This window comes from Apus apus, chromosome 1 (assembly GCF_020740795.1).
Source record: "Apus apus isolate bApuApu2 chromosome 1, bApuApu2.pri.cur, whole genome shotgun sequence".
Taxonomy (NCBI): Eukaryota; Metazoa; Chordata; class Aves; order Apodiformes; family Apodidae; genus Apus; species Apus apus.
Window position 1 is genome coordinate 204356710 of NC_067282.1, and position 25740 is coordinate 204382449.

Genomic DNA, 25740 nt, shown 5'->3' on the forward strand with positions numbered 1-25740 from the left:
GCTAACTGTGGTCCCAGATTTTTTTGCCCTTCCTTTGAGCCACCTTACAGATGCATCTCTTCTCAATGCCATTTTTGTCGACGTCTCAATAAAGCTAAGACTCCAACGAAGACCAGACCCCTAGTATAGTTGACACTGAACAGATGCTTAGCAAAAATGCTGTGTTTAAATGTTGCCTGAGACAAGGAAGATGACTTGAGGAAGAGAAGAAACAAAGGTTGTGCTGCAGACTGATGCATGAACTGAAAATGCTCTGGGTCTCTTGATTCCTGGTCCAGTAGATTTATTCCACACTGTGTGGTCTCTTTTCAGCCTCCCTGTTTTATCAGTTGTAAAGAAAAGTGATAAATTTCCCCACCACATTATCCAGCTGAGTAACATGTCCTCTATCCTCTCTCTCTTTTCTGTCAACTTCTGTGTTTTTTAATTTTATTTGGGTTTTTTATTTGTTTTTTTTTAATTTGAAGAAATTCTTATTCCAGTGATGCTGATCACATTAACAGGATCAGGGAGAACTCTAAGTAACACCTCATATCCATTGAAGATAAACTTATGTTGCATCAATAAATAGGTAACTCATCACTGCCAACATTATTAGATTGCAGAAGACAAATTTAGACTCTGTTGTGAGTCACAAATGTGTTAAAAAAACCCTCACAAATATCTGAAACAGAGGTAAGTCAATACAGGTTTTGCCTGTTTGCTTCTTCTAACTCTTGTTCATGGTTACAAATTGTGAAGTAGTTTATTTAGTTAGATATGTTACATGTACCAAGGCATAACTGGGCACACACTTATCTACAATGGCATTAGTGAGCCAGGTTTGCATGTCTGACTGGAGTCGTGTGCCATGGAGGATAGGATTGGCAGATTACAGTTTACTAGTTTAAAAATGAATGCTTAAAAGCTTGAAATGGTACCATAGAATTGTAGAATGGTTTGGGTTGGAAGGGACCTCAAAGATCATCCAGTCCAAACCTCTTGCCATGGGCAGGGACACCTCCCACCAGCCCAGGTTGCTCCAAGCCCCATCCAACCTGCCCTTCAACACTGCCAGGGATGGGGCAGCCACAGCTTCCCTGGACAACCTGGGCCAGTGTCTCACTACCCTCACACTAAGGAATTTCTTTCTGATATTTAACCTAAATCTCCCCTTTTACAGTTTTAACCCATTACCCCTTGTCCTCTCGCTGCAAGCCCTTTTAAAAGGTCCTCTAAGGTCTCCCTGGAGCCTTCTCTTCTCCAGGCTGAACACCCCAACTCTCCCAGCTTGTCTCCAGAGCAGAGCTGCTCCAGCCCTCCCATCATCTCCAGGGTTTCCTCTGGACTCACTCCAAGAGATCTATGTCCTTCCTCTATTGAGGGCTCCAGAACTGGACACACTACTCCAGGTGGGGTCTTACAAGTGTGGAGTAGAGGAGCAGAATCACCTCCCTCGACCTGCTGGCCGTGCTTAAATTGTTGGTGGTCCCTTTGTCAGGTTTGTGGAATTTGACAGTCCTCTGTTTTTTCATGGGAATGCAAGAAGGTTGTTTTAATTATTTCAGTAGCATGAAGCAGTGGCTGGTGGCTGTGCAGTGTTCTGAGTGAACACTTTCACTTGTTATCTCTGAAATTTAGGAGCAGGAGACAATTGGTGCAGGGAGGTTGATTGAATCTCCAAGGACAGAATTTGCCATGGCAGCAGCAGCTTTTTTTTGAGGAGGACAGCCAGCACTTCAACGGTAGCAAAACAGGCAGAGCACTGAAAGGGGTGGCAGCCATCTGCTTTGTCCTGGCTCCACCCAGTGGCATTACCCTGCCAGTTTCACACACATTGTAAGGGCTTCTGCATATATCTAGGATTTTTTCTTGGTGCAGGATTTAGTGTTGGCTTTTTTAAGGGTTGAGGTGTTGTACAAATGCACTCTGCCTTCTTCCTCCTGTCCCAGACACTGCAGCTTTTGTTTGGACTTACCTGTCCCAGTCTCTGTCTTCGTTGCTGTTCAGTACCAGGCACCAGTACAACAAATATTCAGATAGTTTTGAGCCAGAACAGGAACTTAAACTCAAATATCCAGCCCTCTGGACTGGATTCCTTACTGATCTGATACATTGTTCTGGTTTCCTTTCATTTTCTCAAAACAAACAAAACAAATCCCCACCTCTATTGTGCACTTGCAGTGCAACTGAATAATATTATCATTAAAAATGGACTATATGACAGTAGCCTGAGGATATATTCATGTGAGCTAGAATTTCAGTAGAAAGGACCAGACTTGGGGATTCCTGATGAGGAAAATACAGATAAATTCACATGCTTTATCTTAAAGAATGAAATAGAGGTATTTTGCAGTAAGGCAGTGAAAGGCTGGATGGAAAAGTCACAGTGCTGTTCAGGAGGGGCTCCTTTCTGAGCTACAGTACCAGTACATTGTTTGCTTTAGATCCTATAAAAACATAAAGTGATGGGTTTTGTATGGCTCTTAGCTTTAAAATGGATTCCTGTTGCTATTGCCTTTACACTTCCTTTTGGCAATCTGAGGGAATGTTTTTACTGAAGGAAACAATGACATGCATGATTGGTTTGGATATTGGAAGCCACATGGTGGTTCCAGAAGCATTTATGCTTTTCTGAGTAAACAAAAGCAATAGTTGCAGGTCTTGCTGGAGAAATTTTATCTAAAATAATTTAAACACTTGCCAAATTGAATGTGTTTTGTCAGAGCACAGAGTATTGTCAGTGCAGTGAAGTACTTTGGAAGTTCAACGGCGGGGGGTTTAGCACTTTCCAGCTAGAGGTCTCAGGTGGGATCATATGTGAGTTGTCCTGACGAGTGGCTCTCAGCAGAGTCCTTATAGAAGAGTGGAGCAGCACCATCCATCAGGATGCAGGGAAAGCAGAGCTCAGCTGGCATTGGTGTTGGTGTGCTTGCAGTCCCCATGTCAAGTCCCTTTAGTGCTTTGTGTGGTGCCACTCGCCAGTCCAGATTGGGGGTTCAGATAAGTGGGTGGCAGAGCTTGACAAGCAAGACACTGTGGTGCCAAACTGGCCTTTGCACATGCTGGTTTGCAGCTTGATGTGTGGTTAAAAACAGCCTTTGTTAAGCCAAGAGCTTTTCAGACTGGCTTTAGGAAGAGTCTGTCTTTTCCTTCTCTATTCCAGGTTTCGTTCTGGGAATCGATTTGGTTTTTTTTTTTACCTGCCTTTAATATGGGAGGAGAGACAGTATCTACCTGGGAATTGAAAGCCCCTTGCTTCTTCCTGACATTCCTCGTCCCTGTGTAGGAATTAATTTCACTCTTCCAACTCCATCCCTTTAAAGCAAGGAGTAAGAAATGTCTTGAAGGTCACATTCCTCCTTGAAACTAATGATGGTGTTTTTCCTAATCCCATTACAAGGTCCCCAGTATCATTAGATGCAAGCATTACTGTTTAGCTTCATTTGATAAGCTGATGAAAGGGGGGAAAGGCTCCCTGATGCAGAAAGGCATTCAAGTATCTACTGTAATGGAACATGTTCAGAAATGTTATAATCTGCTTAACACTGGCATTTTGGTGGCCCTGTGCTGTACCTTTTGTAGAGCAGCATAAAAGGCAGAAGGGATAGTGATCCTGACGGGTACTTTAAAAGGCAGGAATGGCTCATGCACAAGAGCTCTGAAGAATTTGAATTTTGTTGTGGTTTTTTTTTTCCCCCAAGCCTGAAAATGGGAATCTTGTCTATGCTGTGAGCTCCCCCCTCTGGCATCAGGATATTTTTTTGTATTAACGTCAAAGACCCTGAAGCGTTACAGAAAGATGTATCTCTGGGATAAGGTCAGGGACAATTTTTGCTGCAGTGTGATATTAAGCCTCCAAAACCAGAATGCTGCCAGCACTGCTACACACTTCCACCCATTTGGGAATGGGAGGAATATAGAACCATACTTATTGTAAGTTGGACAAAGAGGGTGTCTAGTTCTGAAGTCATTTCAAAGATGTCAGTGGCCTTATAAGCTGGGCTTGAAATGGTGGCTGCTGGGTTGATGTCAAAGGGGAACATGCCCTTTTATCAACATCTTGGAGTCACTGGGCTTGTTCATACAAGCTTGTTCACACATGGGCTTGTTCAGCCTGCATTTGCTGCCTGAGTATTTAGCTGTTCTTTTGTATAAACCCTTCAGACATCTCATTTTAGGGGCTGTTTCTCTCTGTCAGGTGCTTTGCCTCTGGGCCACGGTTGTAGATTCAGATGCAGTTGGATCTTCAAGGACTCGGTCAATTAGAAAAAGGCAACGTATTTTTAAAGTCAGGGAAACATTTTTTGTGAGGCTGGTGGTTGTTCACCAGGGCTGTTTAGTGCTGTCTTCTTATTAAGTCAGTCAAAAAGGCACAAGGTCTGAAAGTTTTCGAGTTAATTTTGACAAATGGGCTTTTTTAAATACGATGTCATAACTCTTCTTGCAGGATCTGTTTAAAAGCCTTTTATATATAATAAAGCAACAACACTGGGTTTAACTGTAGCAGATTTCCCTTTTTTTAATCCACTTTTACTCCTTCATATGCTCGACACGAGTTGGTAAATGGCTTTTGTGGGTAATGCCTCCTGTTACAGCAGCGTATTACGAAGAGGTGGGTGGAAGTTTCCTTGCTCATCCTTCTTTTCAGGTGACTGAGATCAAGTTTTTAATTGATCTGAAGGGAGATGAAGCAACTGGTGGCTATACAGTTCTCTAATTAACTTGCATTGTTTCTTACACTATTTCTTTCTCACTAGTTGATATTGCTTAGGAGCAGAGTCTGTCTCTGCAGCTTCCACTGTCAATTTCTTTGGTGCTCTGGATTGGGAGTATTATGGTCACCTCCACTGTCCATGGTTTTTCTTGGCTGATTTTTCTCTCTGCGTTGGGCTAGCAGTTACTATAGCTGCTACAAAGCTTACTGGGAAAATGCATTCTTCTAGGATCAGGTGTGGTTTGTCGTTAAAAAAAACTCAGACATAAAATCCAGGTTAAGTATTATATTTTTTTTTTAAGAAATGGGGGCAGTTTTCTACTAGTTACACATATATTCAGGTACTTACAGTTTGGTTTTTTTTCAATTGACATGTGTGATGGCATATGAAGGTTGTGTGCTAATTTGTTTGGTATATAATCAAATTTACCATGTATGTGAAATAGATGAGTCAGTCTCTGGCAGGTGATCCCAGTGTCTCTGTGACCCAAGACAAAGGTCCTCAAGTCCCTTATTGTCTCTGAGCTAATCCCAGATGCATTTGCTGTTAGGATTTGAACCCTATGTTGCATGAAGTGTTTTGTAGTTTGTAATGTTTTGCTATAAAGTATCCTCTTAGGGATCCCACTTGGGTCTTGTTATCACTAGAGCCCTGTAGGGAAGTGCAGAATGCACACACCAATGAAGAATTTCATGTATCCCTACAAATCAATTGAAATTGGAAGCTGGAATCCTAGTTAATAGGAATAAATCTTAAGTCAGGTTTCAGTGGGGCTTGGACTTCTGTCTGACTGACGTATTCAGTTTTTAGATGTTATAATGAGTCTGTAGGTTACCAATGTGCAGGTTAGATTAATTACCAGCAGCAGCACGAGGGAGGGAGCACAGAGCTTGAACTGCTCAGTCAGTGTGAATGTCCTGGGTAGCTCAGGGTTCAAGTTCAGGAGCAGGAAGCAGCAAGCCTGGATGCCCTTGGTGGTATTCAGCACCAAAACACAAGCTGCTCACAGAGCTCTGTACAGAAGTACTGAATTTAATCCTGATGAAGTTTTTTATACTTTTGACTGGTGATAACTGATGGGCTGTACCCTCAAGGGAAATAAATCTCTGCAACTCAGATTTATGAGGACCCTTATGTTTATTTGGCAGCATGACACTTGTTACAGGGATCAACTGAGTGAGCAGGAGGAAAGCTGACAGGTTGAAAAATGTTGTGTCTGATTTTTCAACTGGACTTCTGCAGTTGTGGAGCCATAAAACTTTTCTTCTTGTTTTTTTTTTTTTGGGAAAAGTAGCTTGGAAAACTTGAGTTTGTTGGGGAGCTGAGGACTGGGAGATGTACAGGTGCTTTCTTAGGAAAATATCCCAAGGCGTTTTTGTTTTTCTGTGCTTAGGGATATTGCACATTTTTGTCAAGTGCCTGATTAAGTTTGACATTTGAAAATAGAACTTCACGCAGAAATAAGTACTGTACTTCTGAGTATTTAATTAAGATGTTTAGTTCCTGTCAAGGCTGGTAGTTTCTCTTTCCTGTTAAGGGCAATACATCTTCAACTGCTGAAATTTCGGAAACCTGTACTTAACCTTTAATTGTCATTCCAGTTATGTTGAAATCTGATTAACAACTTTGAAAGTTCAGGAGCTGCGAGTAAATGCAATTAAAGCCCTTTTGGAGTCTGTTATTAAGAGCTGGCATTTAATGAAGACTGAGGGCACACTACTCTTGCCATCTACACTATAGCAGGATGTCTTAAGCAATTAGTTGAAGGCATGAAATACATGAAGTGTGCTGTATTATCCAGGAGTTAACACGGTTGGTATTTAAGTAGCATGCTGCCTTCTCCTCCCTCTGCTGCTGCTGGATTGTATGTGCCAGTTTGAGTAGCAGAAGCTCAGATCAGTCAGGTTCAGTGTAACAGTTTTCTCCTGTGTGTGAGAATTGCACATTTCTTCCCTGAGACAGAGGATGCTGTGAAAGGTGGGTGTATACGTAGACACTAAATGTGAGCAAATAGAACCTCTTTCTTAGTGATTCAAAAATGTTTAGTCCACTTCAGTTATAAACAGAAGTTTTAAACTGTGTCCTCCCCACCTCCAAAATATGCAGAACCAGGGAAGCTTAGCTAAATTATAATTGCAGAGCAGAAATCTGCAATTAACTGTTCAACTCTTACACTCCTTGACCTTTTCATATGCTACATGAACAAAAGGAAGCCCAGTCAGACTGAAAGACAGCATGGTTTAATCTTGCAGAAAAATACTTCAGTGTGTGCTGTCAATGAAGCAGGTGGTAATTATGCCTTTCTGGTAAAGTTTGCTGCTTTTTGGTCCATTTTAGAATACAGTTGGCAAGTTATCCATTCTCTGGGTTATACTGGATTACATGTATTTTACAAGTGCTCATCAATCGTATCAGAAGAACCATGTGCTAAAATACGTATATATGATTATATATAAAGATACACACATTTATACTCATAAGTATGTTTCTGTGTAGTCATCAAACACTCGTAGCTATTACAAGTTTCTGCCCAGCAGCCAATTGAGTCATTTGTCAAAATTCCAAATGGATTTCTTTCTTTCCCCTGAAGCCTTGTGCAAGATTCAATCAAACCCCTCCAAGCTGTGTGAATGTGTAGGTCTCACTGATTTCAGTTGTCGTGCAGCTGAAGCATCTGCTTTACTAGGCATCAGGAGGTGGATTTTATTTGGAGCAAATGAATAATCCCCACTGGCTCCCTGTACCTCCCACCTTCGTTCTGTTTTGTGTTGGTGAAAAGGGCCCGAGAGTAAAATGAGAAAGCAGCCTTGTTACTTGGATCATTTCTGCTGGCATGATCTGTATTTGCAGAGAAGATTCCTGGAGAAAATGAAATGTTGTCTTTTTGTTTTATGACCCAGTTATTCAAATTGACTAATGGAAGCTTAAATAAATTTGTCATCATTATTTCTTCTTTTATTAAAATAAATAAACCAGCAGAACTGCTGGGAAAACTGGGAAAAAAAAAAGCCCAGCTCCCATCCTGCTTTATGAAGGCCAGATGACTAAATTTCAGTGAAAATGTCTTAACACTTGATGCATCACTAAGCTGGAGGTGACTTTCACCATACACCTTTGTGTGAGCCAATACAGGATTGTTGGGTCTATGGATATTAAAGCCACTAAAGTTAAAAAGCAATTGCAAAGCCCTCCTTGAGGTCTTGGGGAAAAGGCAGCCCCCTTCCAGCATCCCATCCACATCTTGCAGAAGATCAGGTCACCTGTTGTAGTCTCTCAACAGCTTTTTCTTTTAGCTGCTTATTTTCTGAGCCACAAGTATCAGTTAAGGTGAAACTTACGGTATTGATGCGACACAGGGGAGTGGGGTAAAGTTAGTAATGTAAGAGGCCTTTTATCAGCTGTTTGTCAGCAGTGAGACATGATCTCTCATGCTCTCAGCAGCTGAGAAAGTCAGTGAATACAAACCTGCCCTGCACAAGGCAGCATTTGTCCTCGGGGCTTGTAGCAGGACCAGAGCTTCACTTTATATCTGTTCGATCAGCTAATGATATGTCAGAGGTGTTGCTAAGTCAGAGGGTTAATTAGGGAACACTTGCAGAAAACACAGCTATTTAAATCCTTACACTGGGCATTTGTTACTCAACCAAAGTCCCTTTCTTGATGTTGTGGCAGCTTGTGTAAAGCTGGGAAAATGAAATTAATGCTATTCTGTACTGGCTCGTTGGAGGAGCCTACAGCTTGATGTTGGCAGCTGTGACAGCATGTAACAGTTTCTCTTTTTGCTGTGCTGGCAGCTATGAAACCCAGTATATTAGTATATATGTCTCAGGTGACTTCAGCTCATCCATACAGTAAGAGCCAGAGCCTGTGGTGCTGAGGTTATCAAGTCCACACATGTGTTATCAAAAGCTTGTGAAATGAAAAGGTTGGGGTTTTAAACTCTCCAAAGTAATCCAAGCAGGTGTAGGATTCCTTGCCAATTAAAACAGCTTTTGAGAAGTTGTGTTTTTAAAGCAGTTTTGAGGTTAGTTCCCTCCCTGCCTTCCTTCCTGGAGGTAGATGCACATTCACAACTCCACAGTAATAGTTGTGCTAATTGACAATTAGCATTGATAATGAATGTAACAGCACTGGCAATGATAGTATTATCTAAATAGTTCTGGGGTTATTTTTTACTTCTTCCCAAAAATGAAAAACAAAAGGAATTCTTGCTACTTGTACAATAATGGAAATGAGTGATGCCTTGAGAGAATTAATTCTGGAAGGATTTTTATTATGTTTCAGTTAAATTAATTTCATGGGCAACAAGGAGATTAGATAAAGCAGGTTGTGCAGCATTAAACAGTATTCACAGCACCTAAAAATTAGTTTTGTTCTTTAAGACTTACCCTATTCATAGATCATAGAATGGTGAAGGTTGGAAGGGACCTTCAAGATCATCAGGTTCCAACCCCCCTGCTATGAGCAGGGACACCTCCCACCATTCCAGGCTGCTCCAAGCCCCATCCAACCTGCCCTTGAACACCTCCAGGGATGGGGCAGCCACAGCTTCTCTGGGCAACCTGTTCCAGTGCCTTCCTACCCTCATGGTGAAGAATTTCTTCCTGATGTCCAACCTAATTCTCTCCTCTTTCAGTTTAAAAATATTACCCCTTGTCTCATGACTGCCCTCTCTGGTGAAAAGCCCCTCCCCAGCTTTCCTGGAGCCCCTTCAGGCACTGGAAGGTGCTCTCAGGTCTCCCTGGAGCCTTCTCTTCTCCAGGCTGAACACCCCAACTCTCCCAGCCTGTCTCCAGAGCAGAGCTGCTCCAGCCCTCCCATCATCTCCATGGCCTCCTCTGGACTCTCTCCAGCAGCTCTGTGTCTACTCTGTGCTGAGGGCTCCAGAGCTGGACACAGCACTCCAGGAGAGGTCTCACCAGAGCAGAGGGGTGGGTGCTTTGTCCATTGTTTGCCATGTGTGTACTCAGCCCCTGTTTTCTCTGTGGTGCAACTTTAAACAGCAATCTCAGTGCTCATAGAATTCAATTAACTGTGGGGTTTTTTTTAATTCCACAATTAGTACAGCATTTTAATTATTAAGACTTTTGGTACAGCAAATTACTGCATAATTAGCTATAGACTACTGTCTTGCATAGATTGCCTCTGCTTTTCTTGCCTTATTCTGGCACTTTGCTAGTACTTACCTGCTGTCTCCAGAGCTTCAAGGGTGATACCTCTTTTTGTATGTTTACAAAGAAGTGCATGTTGCAGTAGTGCATCCTACTTGAACTCCCAGCTTTTTTCTTTCAGGATACATTTGGACTTGCTTTCATTGCCCCTGAAATGATCTATGGCTGGTTATCATCATCTCTCAGGAATGTTGTGCCTCTCCTCCATACATACCTTGTGTGCCATCACCAGGCATCTTTATGCATCCCCAGGGGATGCAGGATAATTGGTATCTGCTCTTGTGTTTTTAACCAGCTTTCCTCATTGAAATCCCATTAGGAAACCTCTCTTCTGCTTTGTCATCTTGGTGTCTGATTCCTCCTGCTAGGTCTTCAAGGCCTTCTCAGAGGCTGATACAACGTGGGAGAGTCCACAGTGTGTCAGTACAGCTGAAATTTGGTCTCTTTGCCCTAGTCACAAGCAGCAGGACAAGAGGAAGTGGTCTTATGTTGTTCCTGGGGAGGTTTAGATTAGATATTAGAAGACACTTCTTCACTGAAAGGGTTATTAAACACTGGAACAACCACAGGGAAGTGGTTGAATCACCATCTTTGGAGGTGTTTAAAAGCCACATAGATGTGGTGCTTAGGAATATGGTTTAGCACTGGACTCAGTAGAGTTCAGTTAATGGTGGGATTCAATGATCTTAAAGGTCTTCTCCAACCAGAATGACTCTGTGAAATGCCAGTGTTTCTGCACCTGCCCAGAATGTCAGAGCAATAAGCTGGAAAATAAAATAGCTTCCTTTCAATTGCTAGTGCTGCATAGCAAAGTACTAGAGACATTCTCAGATGCTGAGGGTTTTTCTGGGTTTTTTTCTGTGTCTTAGTTTCCTCAAAGTACAAGTGAGGTGGCTTGAACCTAGGTGAGAAGTCTCCCCTAACACAGACCTGTTAATTAAATGCAGACATTACCAGGACCAGTTTTTATTTCCTTTATTACCTCAAAGTGGTATCTGAAGGTGCTGTGCAGCTATGGTTCTTGGAACACTGCTGGTTCTTTCATGCAGGAACCTGAGAGCTTCTGCTGGCTTTACTGGGTTCCCCGGATTATAAGGTGCTGTTGTGATCTTTTCATCTGACCCCTGCATAACACAAGCCATGGTACTTTCTTGAATGAATTCCTGCTTGAATGAGATGCTTTAGAAAGGCATCCAGCCCAGACTGGGGCAAAAGAAGTCAGTGACAGACAGCACAGTGTAACCTTTGATATAAGTGGTTAATTATGCTCTGGAAATTATGCCTAACCATCTGTCAAAGCTTGTCCAGCTTCAACTTTCCAGCCTTTGGATTGTTTTAAATTCATTTTTTTAAAAAAAAAACCTTAGTGAAGATGTTTTTGCCAGTTCTGTGCCCTCTGCTGCATGTTTGCAGACTGACCCACTAACCTCTTAGCCTTCTCTTTGCTGAGACTGAGCTCATGGCTTCTTGTTTTTCTTGCTGTAAGTTGTGCCTTCCAGCCTTTTAATAAATTTCAGGCTTCTTTTGTGCATCCTTCCACTCCCTGTTCCCTGATCTCTTTTTGTGTATGAGGGCCAGGGTTTCAATTGGCTTTCCAGAGGTGAGACCAATACAGAGTGATGCTGTGAACTTTTACTCCTGGGGAAGCTCTTGGCTTTATATAACCAGTTCCAATCAGGTAATGAACACCCATTGTTACACTGGGACTGTCTCTGCTGTTGATTATCTTCAGTATTCCCAAATTTGGTAGAGTTACAGCTTTTTGCAACAATAATCCAATATAGCAGGACTTTATTGTTTTTTTTTCCCTAGATGTAGAGATTCACCTCTGTTGACATCAAGATTCTTACAGTGGATTGCTTAGATTATAAATAATAATAATAAAGAAAAAATATCATTTTGTTAATGCTGTATTTGCTTTATTGTTTACCATTTTTCCCCCAAAAAATGTTATAATTTCTATAACTTCTATAGCTATTTTATCCAATTTGAGATGGGAGAAGTTCTGGTCCATTCAGCCCAGAAAGGGATTGCTGCAGCCATATGCATGTGTGTTAATTGGCTGATTAAGCTTTTTCTAATTGCTGTTGTTTTTAAAAATGAAGATGACCCAAAGCGAGGGTGAAAACGTGAAGGTTTCTATCCAATAAAAGAGAAGGGTTCTGGAATAGTCTTCTATTTTAGCTGGAATACAGAGGACAAAAGGGAAAGAGGAATTAAGATTTCTGGGACCTTGGAAAATCCAGTATCAACTGCTGCCCCACTTCTATTTGTATGTGAAGGATCTTGACATATGCCTGCCCATTTTTCTTTCTATAGATGCTGTGTTGGGTTTTAGTGTTTTGGCTTTGTCAGATCCCTGGAAGAATTGTAACTTTATTTCTCCCTGTTTATTTAAAGCTATATTTGTCATCCTCATAAGAATACCAATTAACCAAGATCTATGTTCCGTGAATTCATGTTGCTGGACATGAATTCTATTATTCTCCCTTAATTCTTTTTTAATAGAGTCTTCTATCATCTGTTCTGTGATTTTTGTCCCTGATCAATGTGAGGTGGAGAGGCCAGTAATTATTTAGTCATCCCATTTACCCTTGCAAAATTCAGAGTATGGTGTTAAGTTTAATTTGATTTTTCTCAACACCCCCCCTGCCCCAAATATATGGAGGCATAATTAAAATCAGTGTTGATGGTGTAGAGTTTGAAACTGTTGTGATTTTCTGATGGAGCAAAGTGTTCACACTGCAGCATCCATCTTCATTCAGAGTATATGAGGATGTGAAATATCTTTTGCAGCTTTTAATTTATGGAATAGAGCTTATTCAGAGCTCTGTTGTACAAATAATGAATGAATTTAGCTGTCACCCTGTGGCCGGGTGTGGTTTATTGCCCGTGCTTTGTTCACAGGTCAATTTTGAGCGTGATAAGACATAACGTGCACAACTTCTGGTGGGGCTCAGGCAACGAATAAAAATGTGGGTCTGGAGGGTTGTAGGCAGTTCAAGCAGCAGGCAGACACAGAAACTATTCTAGTTTTGCCCTGTTGCAGCTCAAAAAGACAATGTAGTAGAGGCTGTGATCAGATCAACACGACAGGCTGCACATACCAATATGACCTTTTGGAATTAGAGAATTCAATTAAGCCTCCAAATCCATAAATATTGCTTTTTTAATAAAACATTATCTATTAATTTTCCTTTCCAAAGAGCAGCTGGAGAAGGGGTGCTTTGTTCTCTTCCTTTCTCAACAGGTTTATTTGTTTGACATTGATGTAAATACACTGCATGGATGGCAGAATCGAATCCTCAAGCAGAAAGTCAAAAGTCCTTGTTAGAGATGAATGGGATGTTGCAAACTTTACAGTCACTCATAAATCTTGCTCCGTGCCTATGTGATTAATGTCTAACAAGGTTTTTGATTGATGGCTTAGCATCTACTCATCAGGTGTTATGGGACCAAATCATGGAATCCCTTGGTTGGTTGGTTAAGGCAAGCTCCTGTTTGCATTGATAGGCAGGAAAATGTCTGGGTTTTCATTTCTTTTAAGTGGATTTTAAAGTTCTAGCTTGCTGTGGCTTTTAATAAGTTCACAGCCTGGCCACAACTTCTAACACTGAAATATGATACTTATTAAAATCCTCCACTAGGGCTGTGAGAGCAGAACTACTGGATAACTTGGACTGGCCAGACACGGGATAAATTGAGGCTGATGACATTGGGTGAAGGCCAGGAATTGCACAACACAATGAGAAGTGGGAACTTCAGGCTGGTTTTTTGAGGCACGTAGCTGGTGTGATTTGCAGGCTGGCCCCCACGTAAATCATCTTGCTTAAAAAATTAGAAGAGTTTTCATCTTCATGCTGCAGTCATAAGCCAAACGTTCTGCGCATTGAAGATCTTTCCCGCTTTAACTTCCCTCCCGCTTGGCTGTGTATTGTGACTGCTCAGCCATGCTTACACTTCATTACTTCCTTCTGAAGAGTTCGTGTGACTGTTGAAGACAGGGCACTGGAGCAGAAAGAGCTTTGGTCTGCCTAGCACAGTTTTTGCTATGCTTCAATTTTATAACTTAAAGATGAACTTAGAGAATAGTTATCAAAACCAGCTCTTTTCTTTTAGCTGCTTTCACAGCTTCTGACTTTCTTGGAGCCTTGCATCTTACCATCCTGCCCTGCCCATGCAGTCATACTATAAATTAATAATTTTATCTTCTTTTTCCTAAGCTGCAGTGTTTTCAAAACTGTTCTGAATATCTAACCATGAACTCATCTTCTGTTTCTCTATTTCACTTTTTAACCAACAGGGATAATTCATTACATCCCTACCTCAAACCTGTGTTGGCTTATTGTCATCTTGGATCCAAGTACTGTATTGCACCCTTTACATTTCCTGCTCCACACACCAGAGTCATAGAATCTGTTATAAATAGGCTTAATCCATAAAGGAGAACAAAATACTAATTATTTTTCTTTTTTTCAACGAAAACTCGATTCAGTTTGAGGGTTTAATTACATTTTTGTGGCGATTTTAGGGTTGTTAATTCAAGTAGAGAAGATGAAATGCAAATACATGAATACAAATGGATTTGGTAAATTACAGTTAAAAATTAACACAGTGATTATTTCTACTCTTAACAATAAGCATGCATTTTAAAAGCTGGTGCTCAGGTAAAGTTTTAATTGAGATGTTTTAGGAGTTGAAGTTTCTTTATGTTTGTATTTATTTATTTTTTTTTTCTAAGCTATCCTGAATTGTTTCCAATTAGGGGCATGATACCATTTGCTTAGATATTTATTGCTATGTAATTTGTTTAAACTCAGACACCAGAGTACTGATGAATTCCTGTTATTACAGGCAACTCCCTTTGATGGGCTTTGACTAGCTAATTATTAAAATGGAACACATTACTAATAGCCTCCGAGTAGGCAGATTTTTCTGCAAGTAAACAGGGACTTCCTGAATGCACCAACAAAAGTTAATTTTTAAGGGGTTTCTTTCCATCTTCCAGACACAAGGAAATTTGAAATGAATGACTTGGAACCTCTTTCTGCTTCTGTACCACAGAGCTGCTTAAAGAGCATCAAGTGTCAGGCTACTGCTCAGGACTTAAAGGGTTTCACAGGGGGGGACTCTTGCCTCACAAAGGGACCCCCCAGTCCCTTCCTGAGTGTATTGTTCTAGAGGAAAATCAGTCCTAAACTGTGTTGGCAGAACTAGCAGCTGTGGGAATTAATATTTTCAATAGTAAAAGCAGGATGCTTGGTTTGGGAGCCAGTAAAGGCCAATTTTTGCAATTTTATCAGGATTTTTTCCAGTGTATGTGACCTGCAGCACATGCACTGCAACACATTCATGAATGTTTTCTATTTCTGTGTATAAACATACAGAAAATATCTTTTATATATGTGTATATGGCTATATATCTTTTTATAAATTGTATATATAAAATATGCTTTTGTAGCTGAACAAATCCGTACTGCTAACCTGAATGTTTTTAAGAGCTATGGTATGTAATCAGTCTGGAAAGGCCAGCCAACAACCCACCCACCATCTCCCTGCTGCTGAATGAATCAGTTTTGGGAGGAGTGGGGACTTGTTGCACATTTCCTTTGGTACTATCAGGGTTTTGCAGCAGCTTGAGTTGGTCAAGTAATGTAAAATAAGCTTTTACCAAATTAGAGACAGTGGCATAGAAGTCACTTAAATACATGAAGGCTGGGCCTCAAGAAGGCAGGGACAAACTCTTGTCACTTGTGCCCTGTGACAAGGCAAGGGGCAATGGATTCAAACTGGAGCCCAGGAAGTTCCACCTCAACATGAGGAGGAACTTCTTTGCTGTGAGGGTGACAGAGCCCTGGGACAGGCTGCCCAGAGAGGCTGTGGAGTCTCCTTCTCTGGAGACATTCCAGACCTGTCTGGATGCCTTTCTGAGTGACCTGCCCTGGTTCTGGCCCTGCTCTGGCAGGGGGTTGGACTCGATGATCTTCAGAGATCCCTTCCAACCCCTGACATTCTGTGTTTCTGATTCTTTGTTAATTAGAAATGTTGAGGTTTTTATACATTTTTTAGTCTTACAGAATACCTGAAAATCCCAGGCATTCAAGCTACGTTATAATGCTATTTTATTTCAAGCGTTGAGTTCCTCTTCCTTGTGTTGGCAGATGCTGCTGACTGAGTATCTGGACATGAAGAACACCCGCGCTGCCTCGGAGCCATCTGCCCAGCTCAGCTACGCCAGCTCTGGGAGGGAATTTGCTGCATTCTTTGCAAAGAAGAAACCACAAAGACCTAAAAACCCTTTGTTCAAGTAAGTACTGGGACCATGTTAAAGCTGTGCCTGAGCTGTTGTTGGTCCCTCAAGTACTGCACAACACTGGTTGCTAATCGCAGTTTTGTGGTGTGAGAGGAGTGGAAGTTTTGAGATGAGGTTTTAATGCCCAAAGCTGAAGCCTGGATAAGGTGTCTGCTATGGATTCTTTGCTGGTTTTTAAAGTGTGGCTCTTTCCAGGGCTCCTCTTGGAGCTAGGATCCCATTATACAAGCTGCTGGAAAGCATGCAGTGATACATTATGCCTGTCTTTGTCCATGGAGAATTCAGAACCTGTTAAAGAGAGCGATAAAGGAGACTGGAGAAAGAGAATTAAGATAACTGTATAATTACTAGATAGGCTAAGCAGTTAATGCTATCACTAGCTCCTTTAATTCAGAATTCAGAGTAGAAAGAATTAAGTGGTTGGGAGGAGAGTGTAAGAGAGAGGATGAGAGGCTGCGTGGCCAAGGGAAGGATTTGGGGGAATGAATTTGATGTGGAAGAAAAAGAAGTGAGGAGTTGCTGGTGAGCAGCAGTTAGGAGAGATGGTCTCATTATTACACCTAGATTCAGGGAAGCTGTGTTGAATTTTTATCTCTTTCCACTGCTGAATGAGGTGGGTGCCCTGGTGACAGAGGGTTTAAAGAAGGCAGAGGTGCTGAATGCCTTCTTTGCCTCTGTCTTTACTCCTGCAGGCTTTCCCCATGAGCCCCAGTTTCATATAGCCCCAGTAGAAGTCAAGATAAAGGAGGAGTTTGCCCAGGTAGATGAGGATTGGCAGCTCTCACGGCTGCCGGTGCCGCTGCCGCTCTCCGCTCTGCGCTGCCGCGTGCTCTCAAAAATTGATGGGTCCGGATGAAATGCATCCAAGGGTGCTGAGGGAGCTGGCGGAGGTCATTGCTAGTCCACTCTCCATCATCTTCAGTAAGTCATGGGTAACAGGAGAGGTGCCTGAGGACTGGAGGATAGCAAATGTCACTCCAGTCTACAAGAAGGGCAAGAAGGAGGACCCGGGTAACTATAGACCGGTCAGCCTCACCTCCATCCCTGGAAAGGTGATGGAACAACTTGTCCTTGGCACTATCTCTAGACATATCAAGGAGATGGGGGTCATCAGGAGCAGTCAGCATGGTTTTACCAAGGGTAAGTCATGTTTGACTAACCTCATAGCCTTCTATGAGGAAATTACTAGGTGGATAGATGATGGTAGAGCGGTAGATGTGGTCTATCTTGATTTCAGTAAAGCATTTGACACCGTCTCCCACAGCATCCTTGTAGATAAGTTGATCAAGTATGGGTTTGATGATCAGGCAGTGAGGTGGATCAAGAACTGGTTGAAAGGAAGAAGTCAGAGAGTTGTAGTCAATGGGGCAGAATCTAGTTGGAGGCCTGTGACTAGTGGAGTCCCTCAGGGGTCGGTACTGGGACTGGTGTTGTTCAACATCTTCATCAACGACCTGGATGAGGGTACAGAATGTACCCTCAGCAAGTTTGCTGATGACAACCAAGCTGGGAGGAGTGGCTGACACACCAGAAGGCTGTGCTGCCATTCACAGAGACTTAGACAGGCTGGAGACTTGGGCGGGGAAAAACCTGATGAAGTTCAACAAGGGCAAGTGTAGAGTTTTGCATTTGGGGAAGAAAAATGTCATGCACCAGTACAGGTTGGGGGCTGACCTGCTGGAGAGCAGTGTAGGTGAAAGGGATCTGGGGGTCCTGGTGGACAGGAGGATGACCATGAGCCAGCAATGTGCCCTGGTGGACAGGAGGATGACCATGAGCCAGCAGTGTGCCCTTGTGGCCAAGAAGGCCAATGGCATCCTGGGGTGTATTAGAAAAGGTGTGGTTAGTCAGTCAAGAGAGGTTCTCCTCCCCCTCTATTCTGCATTGGTGAGACCGCATCTGGAGTATTGTGTCCAGTTCTGGGCCCCTCAGTTCAAGAAGGACAGGGAACTGCTTGAAAGAGTCCAGCGCAGAGCCACAAAGATGATTAAGGGAGTGGAACATCTCCCTTATGAGGAAAGGCTGAGGGAGCTGGGTCTCTTTAGTTTGGAGAAGAGGAGACTGAGGGGTGACCTCATCAATGTTTACAAATAGGTAAAGGGTGAGTGTCAAGAAGATGGAGTTAAGCTTTTTTCAGTGATGACCAGTGATAGGACAAGGAGTAATGGATACAAGTTGGAGCATAGGAGGTTTAAGGTGAATATCAGAAAAAATTTTTTTACTGTGAGAGTGACAGAGCCCTGGGACAGGCTGCCCAGAGAGGTTGTGGAGTCTCCTTCTCTGGAGACATTCAAAACCCACCTGGACGCCTTCCTGTGTGATGCACTCTAGGTGACCCTGCTCTGGCAGGGGGGTTGGACTAGATGATCTTTCGAGGTCTCTTCCAACCCCTAGGATTCTATGATTCTATGATTCTATGATTCCATGATTACATGTACTGGTCATTCTTTTTGGCCTCTTGGGGATTCTGGGGGTTACCAGAATGTGCTGTTTTGGCAGCAGGTGCTCAGAGTTCAAATATTCCAAGTTCACAGTTTCTCACAGGATGAGCTATCTATGTAATCTTCTGTTATTAGAAGGTTAACTGATACCTGGAGGATTTCAGAGGTGCCTCCTGCTCCTGTCTACCTATGGGTATTTCCCTCCACCTTTTAGGGGTTTTTTTTAACACTCTTGGCTGTTTGGTTTGAGAATTACACTCTTTGAATTTACTCTGACTTGCAGATATTTATTATAGCAAAATAGGAGTGCTCACCTTTTTGTATTGTCTCTTCTTGGGTGTACTTGGACCATTTAAGTTTGAGGAATAAGGATGCTCTGTTTCACCTTCAGCATTTCCAGGCTGTATATTAGTTTGTCAGCAGAGAGTGAAGGTGGGTATAATTGTTTAAAGTGAAGGTGCATAACCTCAGAGGAACGGGATGTCTCTTCCCACTCATGGACTTGTCACAGTGTCATTGCCAGCACTGCAGTGACAGCAGCACTTATTGGGGTCTCTTATTTGGTTATCTGTCTTCTGTCAGCTGTCACTGCATCGATGGAAATCTCTGCTGAAATGGAATTTCTCAGACCACTGAGTGATGTACATGTTCGATGGAGTGTTATTCTTAACTTCTCTCCCATCTTCAGTGCTTTTCATGCCAGGCTGCAGGGCTCCTTTTCTTACCTTTCCATTAGTTCCATCCAAATCAGAGGAACCTTCCACTTGTCATCAGAATATCTGCATTTAATTTCTTGCTTCAGAAGTCTCTTAGAGCAGGGCTCCACCTTGTGTTTTGCTCCCAGCTGGATGTTGTAGGTGTTTGTGCAGTGTCCTGTGGTAGCTGGCTGGAATTTAATATGTTAAATACTGAGCATTTTTGCTGGTTGTGTGTTCCAGGGAAGAATGAGAACTCCTCCATTGCATCCTGCTTTCTGGAAATCAGTAGCTAACATTGGGAAGAGACCTTGAATCATTGTTTCCCTGTAATTCTCTACAAAGAATAATTTAAAAAGAAGTCATGATGTATTTGGTTGTTTAATGGTGGCTTTAAAAAAGGAAAATTCAGGTAGTCCATTCCATTCACAAACCTGGCTTGTTTCTCTTCCATAAGGTGATCCTGCTCTGGCAGAGGGGTTGGACTTGATGATCTCTAGAGGTCCCTTCCAGTCCTGAAAATTCTATGATTCTCTGAGGTCCTGCAGCAAAAGCCAGTGCAGGGCTCTGAGAAATAATCTGTATCACCAGGTCAAGGAGAAGACTGAGCTTTATTCCTGTCTCTTGCCTCAACCTGAAGCTTGTGTTTTTGGTGCCTGGAGAAGACATCTGGGCCATGACAATAACGTTACACTTAATATCTCACTAGAGGCAGAAGGGAGTACAGCATGAATGTGAGCCAAGAATTTACTGTTCATTTAAAGTCTAAAATGTTTGTTGTGTTGTGATAGGTTATTAGTTCAGTTGCAATAATACCAACACTCACAGTCCAAAGCAGGGCAGAAAAGCCTCATTAATAGTAACAACCTTAAGACTATTGCACAAGTTTTACAAAAGTTTGCCCATTTTTCTCTGGGCTGACACTTGGGTTTCCAGTGTCCCTGAGGGCAGCACTAAGGCTGATTTAGATTTCCTTAGCAGAAGGGGGAGAGGGCAAGAGGTTACAGCAAATCATGGTCTTGAGGTCTTCCCCTTGAGGAGTTTGATGTTCACAGAAGATGCTTTCCCTCCGAGTCTTGTGTCCACTTTGTCTATTTGAAGATACTTTAATCCCACTGGCTGCTCCTTTCTGCCTAGTCTTCAGTTCCAGGGGCTAAGCTGCCCAGCACCCAGAACACACAAAGGGCTGATGTTGCTGGGCAGCTCCTGCCCTAGGTGACAGCCCTTGGCCATGCAGGGTGACCTCAGCAATGAGTTCAGGCAATTCAGGCATGAGCCCTTGGCCATGGGACACTTGTGATCACAGAGAACCCCAGCTCCAGCCATGGCAAACCCAGAGCAGTCCTTAGTCTTTGCAGCATCAGGTTGGTGCACAGTCTGTGGCCTTTTACTCTCAATGGCAAAAATCATGATTATGGAGCTACAATAGTTGGAAAATATCTCCACTTCTCAGACTGGTCATTGTGGGGTGTTAGAGTTAATTGATAATTGATTACTCCCTAGTTTCCAGGAGAATATTAGTTTTTAATTTGCACGTATATGCCACTTAGGAATTTAGATTGTGTTAGCTTATGGCTTTGGCTGGATTTTACCAGGTTTTGGGGCCATTCCCACTTAAATGCCTGGGTGCTCCCAGCTGATGGAGCTGAGGATCATCTCTGTGCTTCGTGGGCAGGTCCGTGTCCCGGGTGTCATGGGCAGAGCTGTGTTGATCTGAGGCTGCAGAATGTGGTGCATCAGTGATGAACCTTTATGGGAAAAATGTGCTTTTGTCTGTCTTGGTAACTTTGCTCCAACGTGCAGGGAAGCTCTTTTTGTTCAGAGCTGACTGGTGCTTACAAGATGGATGCTTCTATGGATGGCTAACTGGCTGTATTATAATTTGTGTTAATTACAGGTTTGAGTCCTCGTCCCATGCTATTAGCATGAGTGCCTACCTGCGTGAGCAGAGGAGGGAACTCTACAGCAGAAGTGGAGAACTTCAAGGTGAGGAAACAGATAATGTGCTACTTCGGATAATTCTCTTCTGCAGAAGCTTGAATATCCCATCCATGCTATGTCAGGGTATTCATACCTCTACTTTGCCACACGGGCTGTCTAAATCTCTCCAGTTTTTAAGCTGTTGTTTTTTTTTTTATTCTTACTATACTGTGGAGCAGCAGGATTTCTATTTGTTCCTTCTGCATTTTCAGCTAGAAGTCCAGATTTTTAAAAATGCTGGTAGAACAATGGGTGGGATGCAGACAAGGTCACCATGAGCACTGCTTTTGGATATTTGGAGCTAATGTCTGCTTCCTTATCTGCAGTTTATTTCCTTGCATCTTACCTTGAGTGTGATACTTAGCCTGGATTGCTACGGGAGCTAAGCTCAGTCCTCTCATATTTGAAGCTGCAAGTTTCTGTTGTGTGGACTAAAGTGACCAATTCATTGTCTTTTGTACAACATGTTATCTTCAAGTGTTACAGAGTGTTTGAAAATGGTGATTTTGAAGAGCTGAACTACTCTTGGTGGTTTGTATTGCTTGTGGGAAGTGCTGTGTTTCCACAGAGAAATGTTCTTTCCCCTGAGCGTGGCATCATGTCATGGTTTGGGTTATTTTTCCTGAATGGTCTAATTCACAACTGTTGGTTTTGGGAGCAAAATCATGGCAAGATCTTAAGGCTATCATGATATTATAAATCAGGGCTAAATTGTTTTATTTCATCTATTTTAGTTTCTTACTGAGCCAATCATAAGAAAATAATGTGTACTTTTCATATATTAGTGATGGACAAGGGTAGAATTTCACCTTGAAATCTTATGCTAATTTTCAGTTGGCTTTTAATTAGGGATGTTGTGTAATCTACAAGGAAATTCTCAGATTACTGTGTTCCCTTCCTTCTTTTATAACTTAGTTGTCCTCAGCAACTTGTGTTAAACCACAAGAGTGTGAAAAGAAGTGGAGAGATACACCGTGCTCCTCTGCACAGGTTGCTTCACTTCAGTGACTCTACAAAGATGATATTAGTATTGATGATTAAGGATATAATAATGCACTCTGTGGTGACTATTCAAATACTTCTGGATGGGCTGTGAAGGAAGAATCTGAGATAAAGATGTACTGAATTTGACAGTTGGCCATGTTACGATCTGACAGCATATGGGATTAAAAGAGTGATACGTGTCTTTTAAATTGTGGTGTCACTGTTTACACACACTTGGAAGCTGTTCAGCTTACAGCTCTTTACCTTGTCTATCTCGGGTTCTCACCTTCAAAATCTGTCACATGCTCTTGTGCCCAGGATGAATGAAGTGATCTGCTTCAGTCGGATGTAAAGTGTAAACTGCTGCATTGCACTGTGGTTTTCATAGTCGTTGAATGAGTTGGGTTGGAAGGGACCTTTCAAAGTCATCTAGCCCAACCTCCCTGCAGTGCAACTCAATCAGGCTATCAAGCCTGACCTTGAATGTCTCCAGGGATGGGGCCTCCACCACCTCTCTGTTCAACCTGTGCCAGTGATCCCCCACCCCCATTGTGAAGAACTTCTTCCAAATGTCTAATCTAAATCTATCCTGATCCAGTTTAAGACCATTGCCCCTCATCCTATCGCTACACCCCCTTGTAAATGTTCCCTCCCCAGCTTTTCTGTAGTCCCTTCAGGCACTGGAAGGTGCATTGATGTCTCCTGGAGCCACCTCCTCTCCAGGATAGACATCCCCAACTTTCCCAGCCTGTCTTCGTAGGAGAGCTGCTCCTGTTTTGTTGTACAAGTGGGCAGTAGGATTTAAAGAATTACTTTTCCTCAGTTAATAACTCTGTGCTACAAACTGCATGGGACAAATGTTTGCTCAAAGCCAAGAATTTTGAAGCTGTTGAGACCACTAAGTTAGGAGCAGTGGTGAGGCCATCAGAGCCTGTAACACTTGCCTTAGAATTTTCAGGTCTTCTTGGGAATAGTCTTGTTGCCTTCTGATGTTTGAGGTTGCTTCCACACCCTGACCTGACCAGTTGTCCATGTTACTTTAAAAACACTGTAGAAAACAGTATTGGCTCACTCCACATCTGTGTCCTGTTCCAGGTACCTTGTGGCTGAGATCTAGTTATTTTTGTAGTCACCATTGCTATTAGACTGAACTGGGGATTTGTTTTGAAATAGCTCCTGTGTTCAGTACTTGGTATGATGGGTACAAACAGATCGTGTGAAAAAGTGACTCCTCATTGATACCAGACAAATCTTGAAGTAACATTCATCCAGAGTGGGAGATTGAATGTTTCCAAGAGAGGAGGATGCACAAGAGCTGTGCTGACTTCCAGCTGCCAAGCTAATGCAGGGTTGTAAGGAACAAAGTCTATGAGCTGACAAAGAAGTAAAAGAAAAAATACAGGGATTGGAGTGATAGGAACAAGATTATATTCCCCTTTCTGGATGAATTGGAATAGCTTGAATGTGATGCAATAGGTGACAGAAAGTCAAGGTAGGGAGTCAATAGGGACAGTACAAAAGATGACTTTTCTGAGAAATCTTTGCAGTGTAACCATCAAGAAAAGTTTCCCTTTGAACTTTATGTTAAAAATGTACTTTCCTCTCTTTCTATTATAAGCTGCTGTTCCCTTTTAGGTACCTCATTAATCTTTCTGAATCCCAGACCACAGCAAGATCTGCATTTTGATTTATTTTTTTTTTAACCCCTTTTAAAGAGAAATACAATTTAATTGTTCAATCAGGTTGCTGCAAGGCAGGCATGTGACTCTCTTCTGTGAATGCCACACAGTTTCTCTCCCTGACAGCCTTATCCACAGGGATGATTTTTCAGTGGCAGCAGAAGGAGGGTGTCTTGTTAGGAAATCTTCCTGAAAAGATCTTCAAAGGAGCATATGTATTGAAAAAGAACTTATAAAAGTTTGGCTCATGCCAACTTTTTGAAATAAGAATATATTTTAAATAGCCTTAAAATGTGTGAAGATCAGAGTGATGCTTTGTCATTAACCTCTTTCATTTGGACTGAAATAGTGCAGTGCTTAAGGCACACGTTATCCCTCAGTGGGAGAAAGGGACCTGCTGTAAATGACTTAGGCATGGAGGGATTAATTCTGGTATCTTATTCCACTGAAACCAGAGGAGGAAGACTTAGGCCAAGTTTTTTTCCCTTGAAGTTGGACACACAGGTTGTTTGACGTTTGTCTTTAAAAAGAGGGGGGGGAAAAAAGCAAGTACACAACTGAAATATCTCTTAGACTAACATAGATGTGGTGCTGCAGGATGTTTCTGGAACCACAATGTCAGAGTGGTTTCTTCTGGACAAAAGAAGTAATGATCATCATTAAGCTTCTTGTGTTTATTTCTTTGCTAAGAGCATGTCTTGGCTGTGTGCTGGCTGGGAAACTTGCTTTTTCCTAGTTTGAGGTGTCCCTGCTCATAGCTGGGGGGTTGGAAGATGATGATCTTTAAGGTCTCTTCCAACCTTAACCATTCTAGGATTCCAGATACACGGGCTATTATTTCAGAGTCCTTTGGCCTCGGGGAATTCCTGTAGCTGTGTCTTGTGCTCCTGGTATCCGTGGCCTCAGTTTAGTTTCAGGAGAACTGAGAAAAGACATTTTTATACACTGAAAAATCTGAAGAGCTTCAAGAGTGCTGATCAGCATGGAAAATGGCATCTGGCTGCTCCCTTATCTGTGCACAGGCAGGGCCTGGTAGTTCATATCAAGGTCAGTGTTGCTGGATTTGTACATCTGGGCCATTTTTAAGAATGAAAATGTTAAGTGCTCACGAGCAGCTGTTATTCCTGTGGATGTTAGTGGGCTCTGCAGCTGCTCAACACCTCTTCAAATTTGGGCTTGTTATTTCTTTCACCCTGGAAGTTCAGTGCACTTCAGCATTAATTAAACTTCTCAGTGTCTTTGCAGAGTGGGATTTGATTTGGATTGTAGCTGTGCAAGCTGTGATGCATCATCCTGGGAAAGACAGTCAGAATTACAGTCAGAATCCCAGAGTCAACTTTCAGTCTTTTTTTAGATCCCACTGATTGGAGTCTGAATACTTGGTGGTGTTAATGTATTACACATATGTGGGGCCTTGGGCACAATGTGCAGTGTCCCTTCAGGAGTCACTGTCTACAAGTACTTTTGTGCTATTTAAGAGGATTGAAAATATTGTGTTGACATTGTGCTGGGGTGTTTTTTCTTTTAAATTGTCTTGTTGTTGTTTGGGGGTTTTTGTTGTGTTTTTTGTTTGGTTGGTGTTTTGTTGTTTTTTTAGAAATGGTGTCACCTCTGCTCCTGGTACTTGGGCATCTTGCAGAGGAGTTTGTGCTCTTACTGTCACTGGAAGGTAGGACAGTGCAGCTTTTACAAACAACACAGGAAGAAGTTTAAGTGTCTTCACAGAGAAAGTCCTTAATAGAGCAGAGAGTGAAATCCATGCCCCAAAGCAGTGTTCCCC

The 25740-nt window shown here is 42.3% G+C and overlaps 1 protein-coding gene across 1 annotated transcript in view; it reads left to right on the plus strand.

The window, feature by feature from the left end:
- The window catches only part of EXOC4 (exocyst complex component 4), a 409379-nt gene that overhangs the window by 99379 nt on the left and 284260 nt on the right, over positions 1 to 25740 (plus strand). Inside the window, exons 8-9 of the mRNA XM_051612171.1 lie at positions 16030 to 16175; positions 21215 to 21303. Coding sequence (XP_051468131.1) covers positions 16030 to 16175; positions 21215 to 21303 — 235 coding nt within the window. The remainder of the gene's footprint in view (positions 1 to 16029; positions 16176 to 21214; positions 21304 to 25740) is intronic.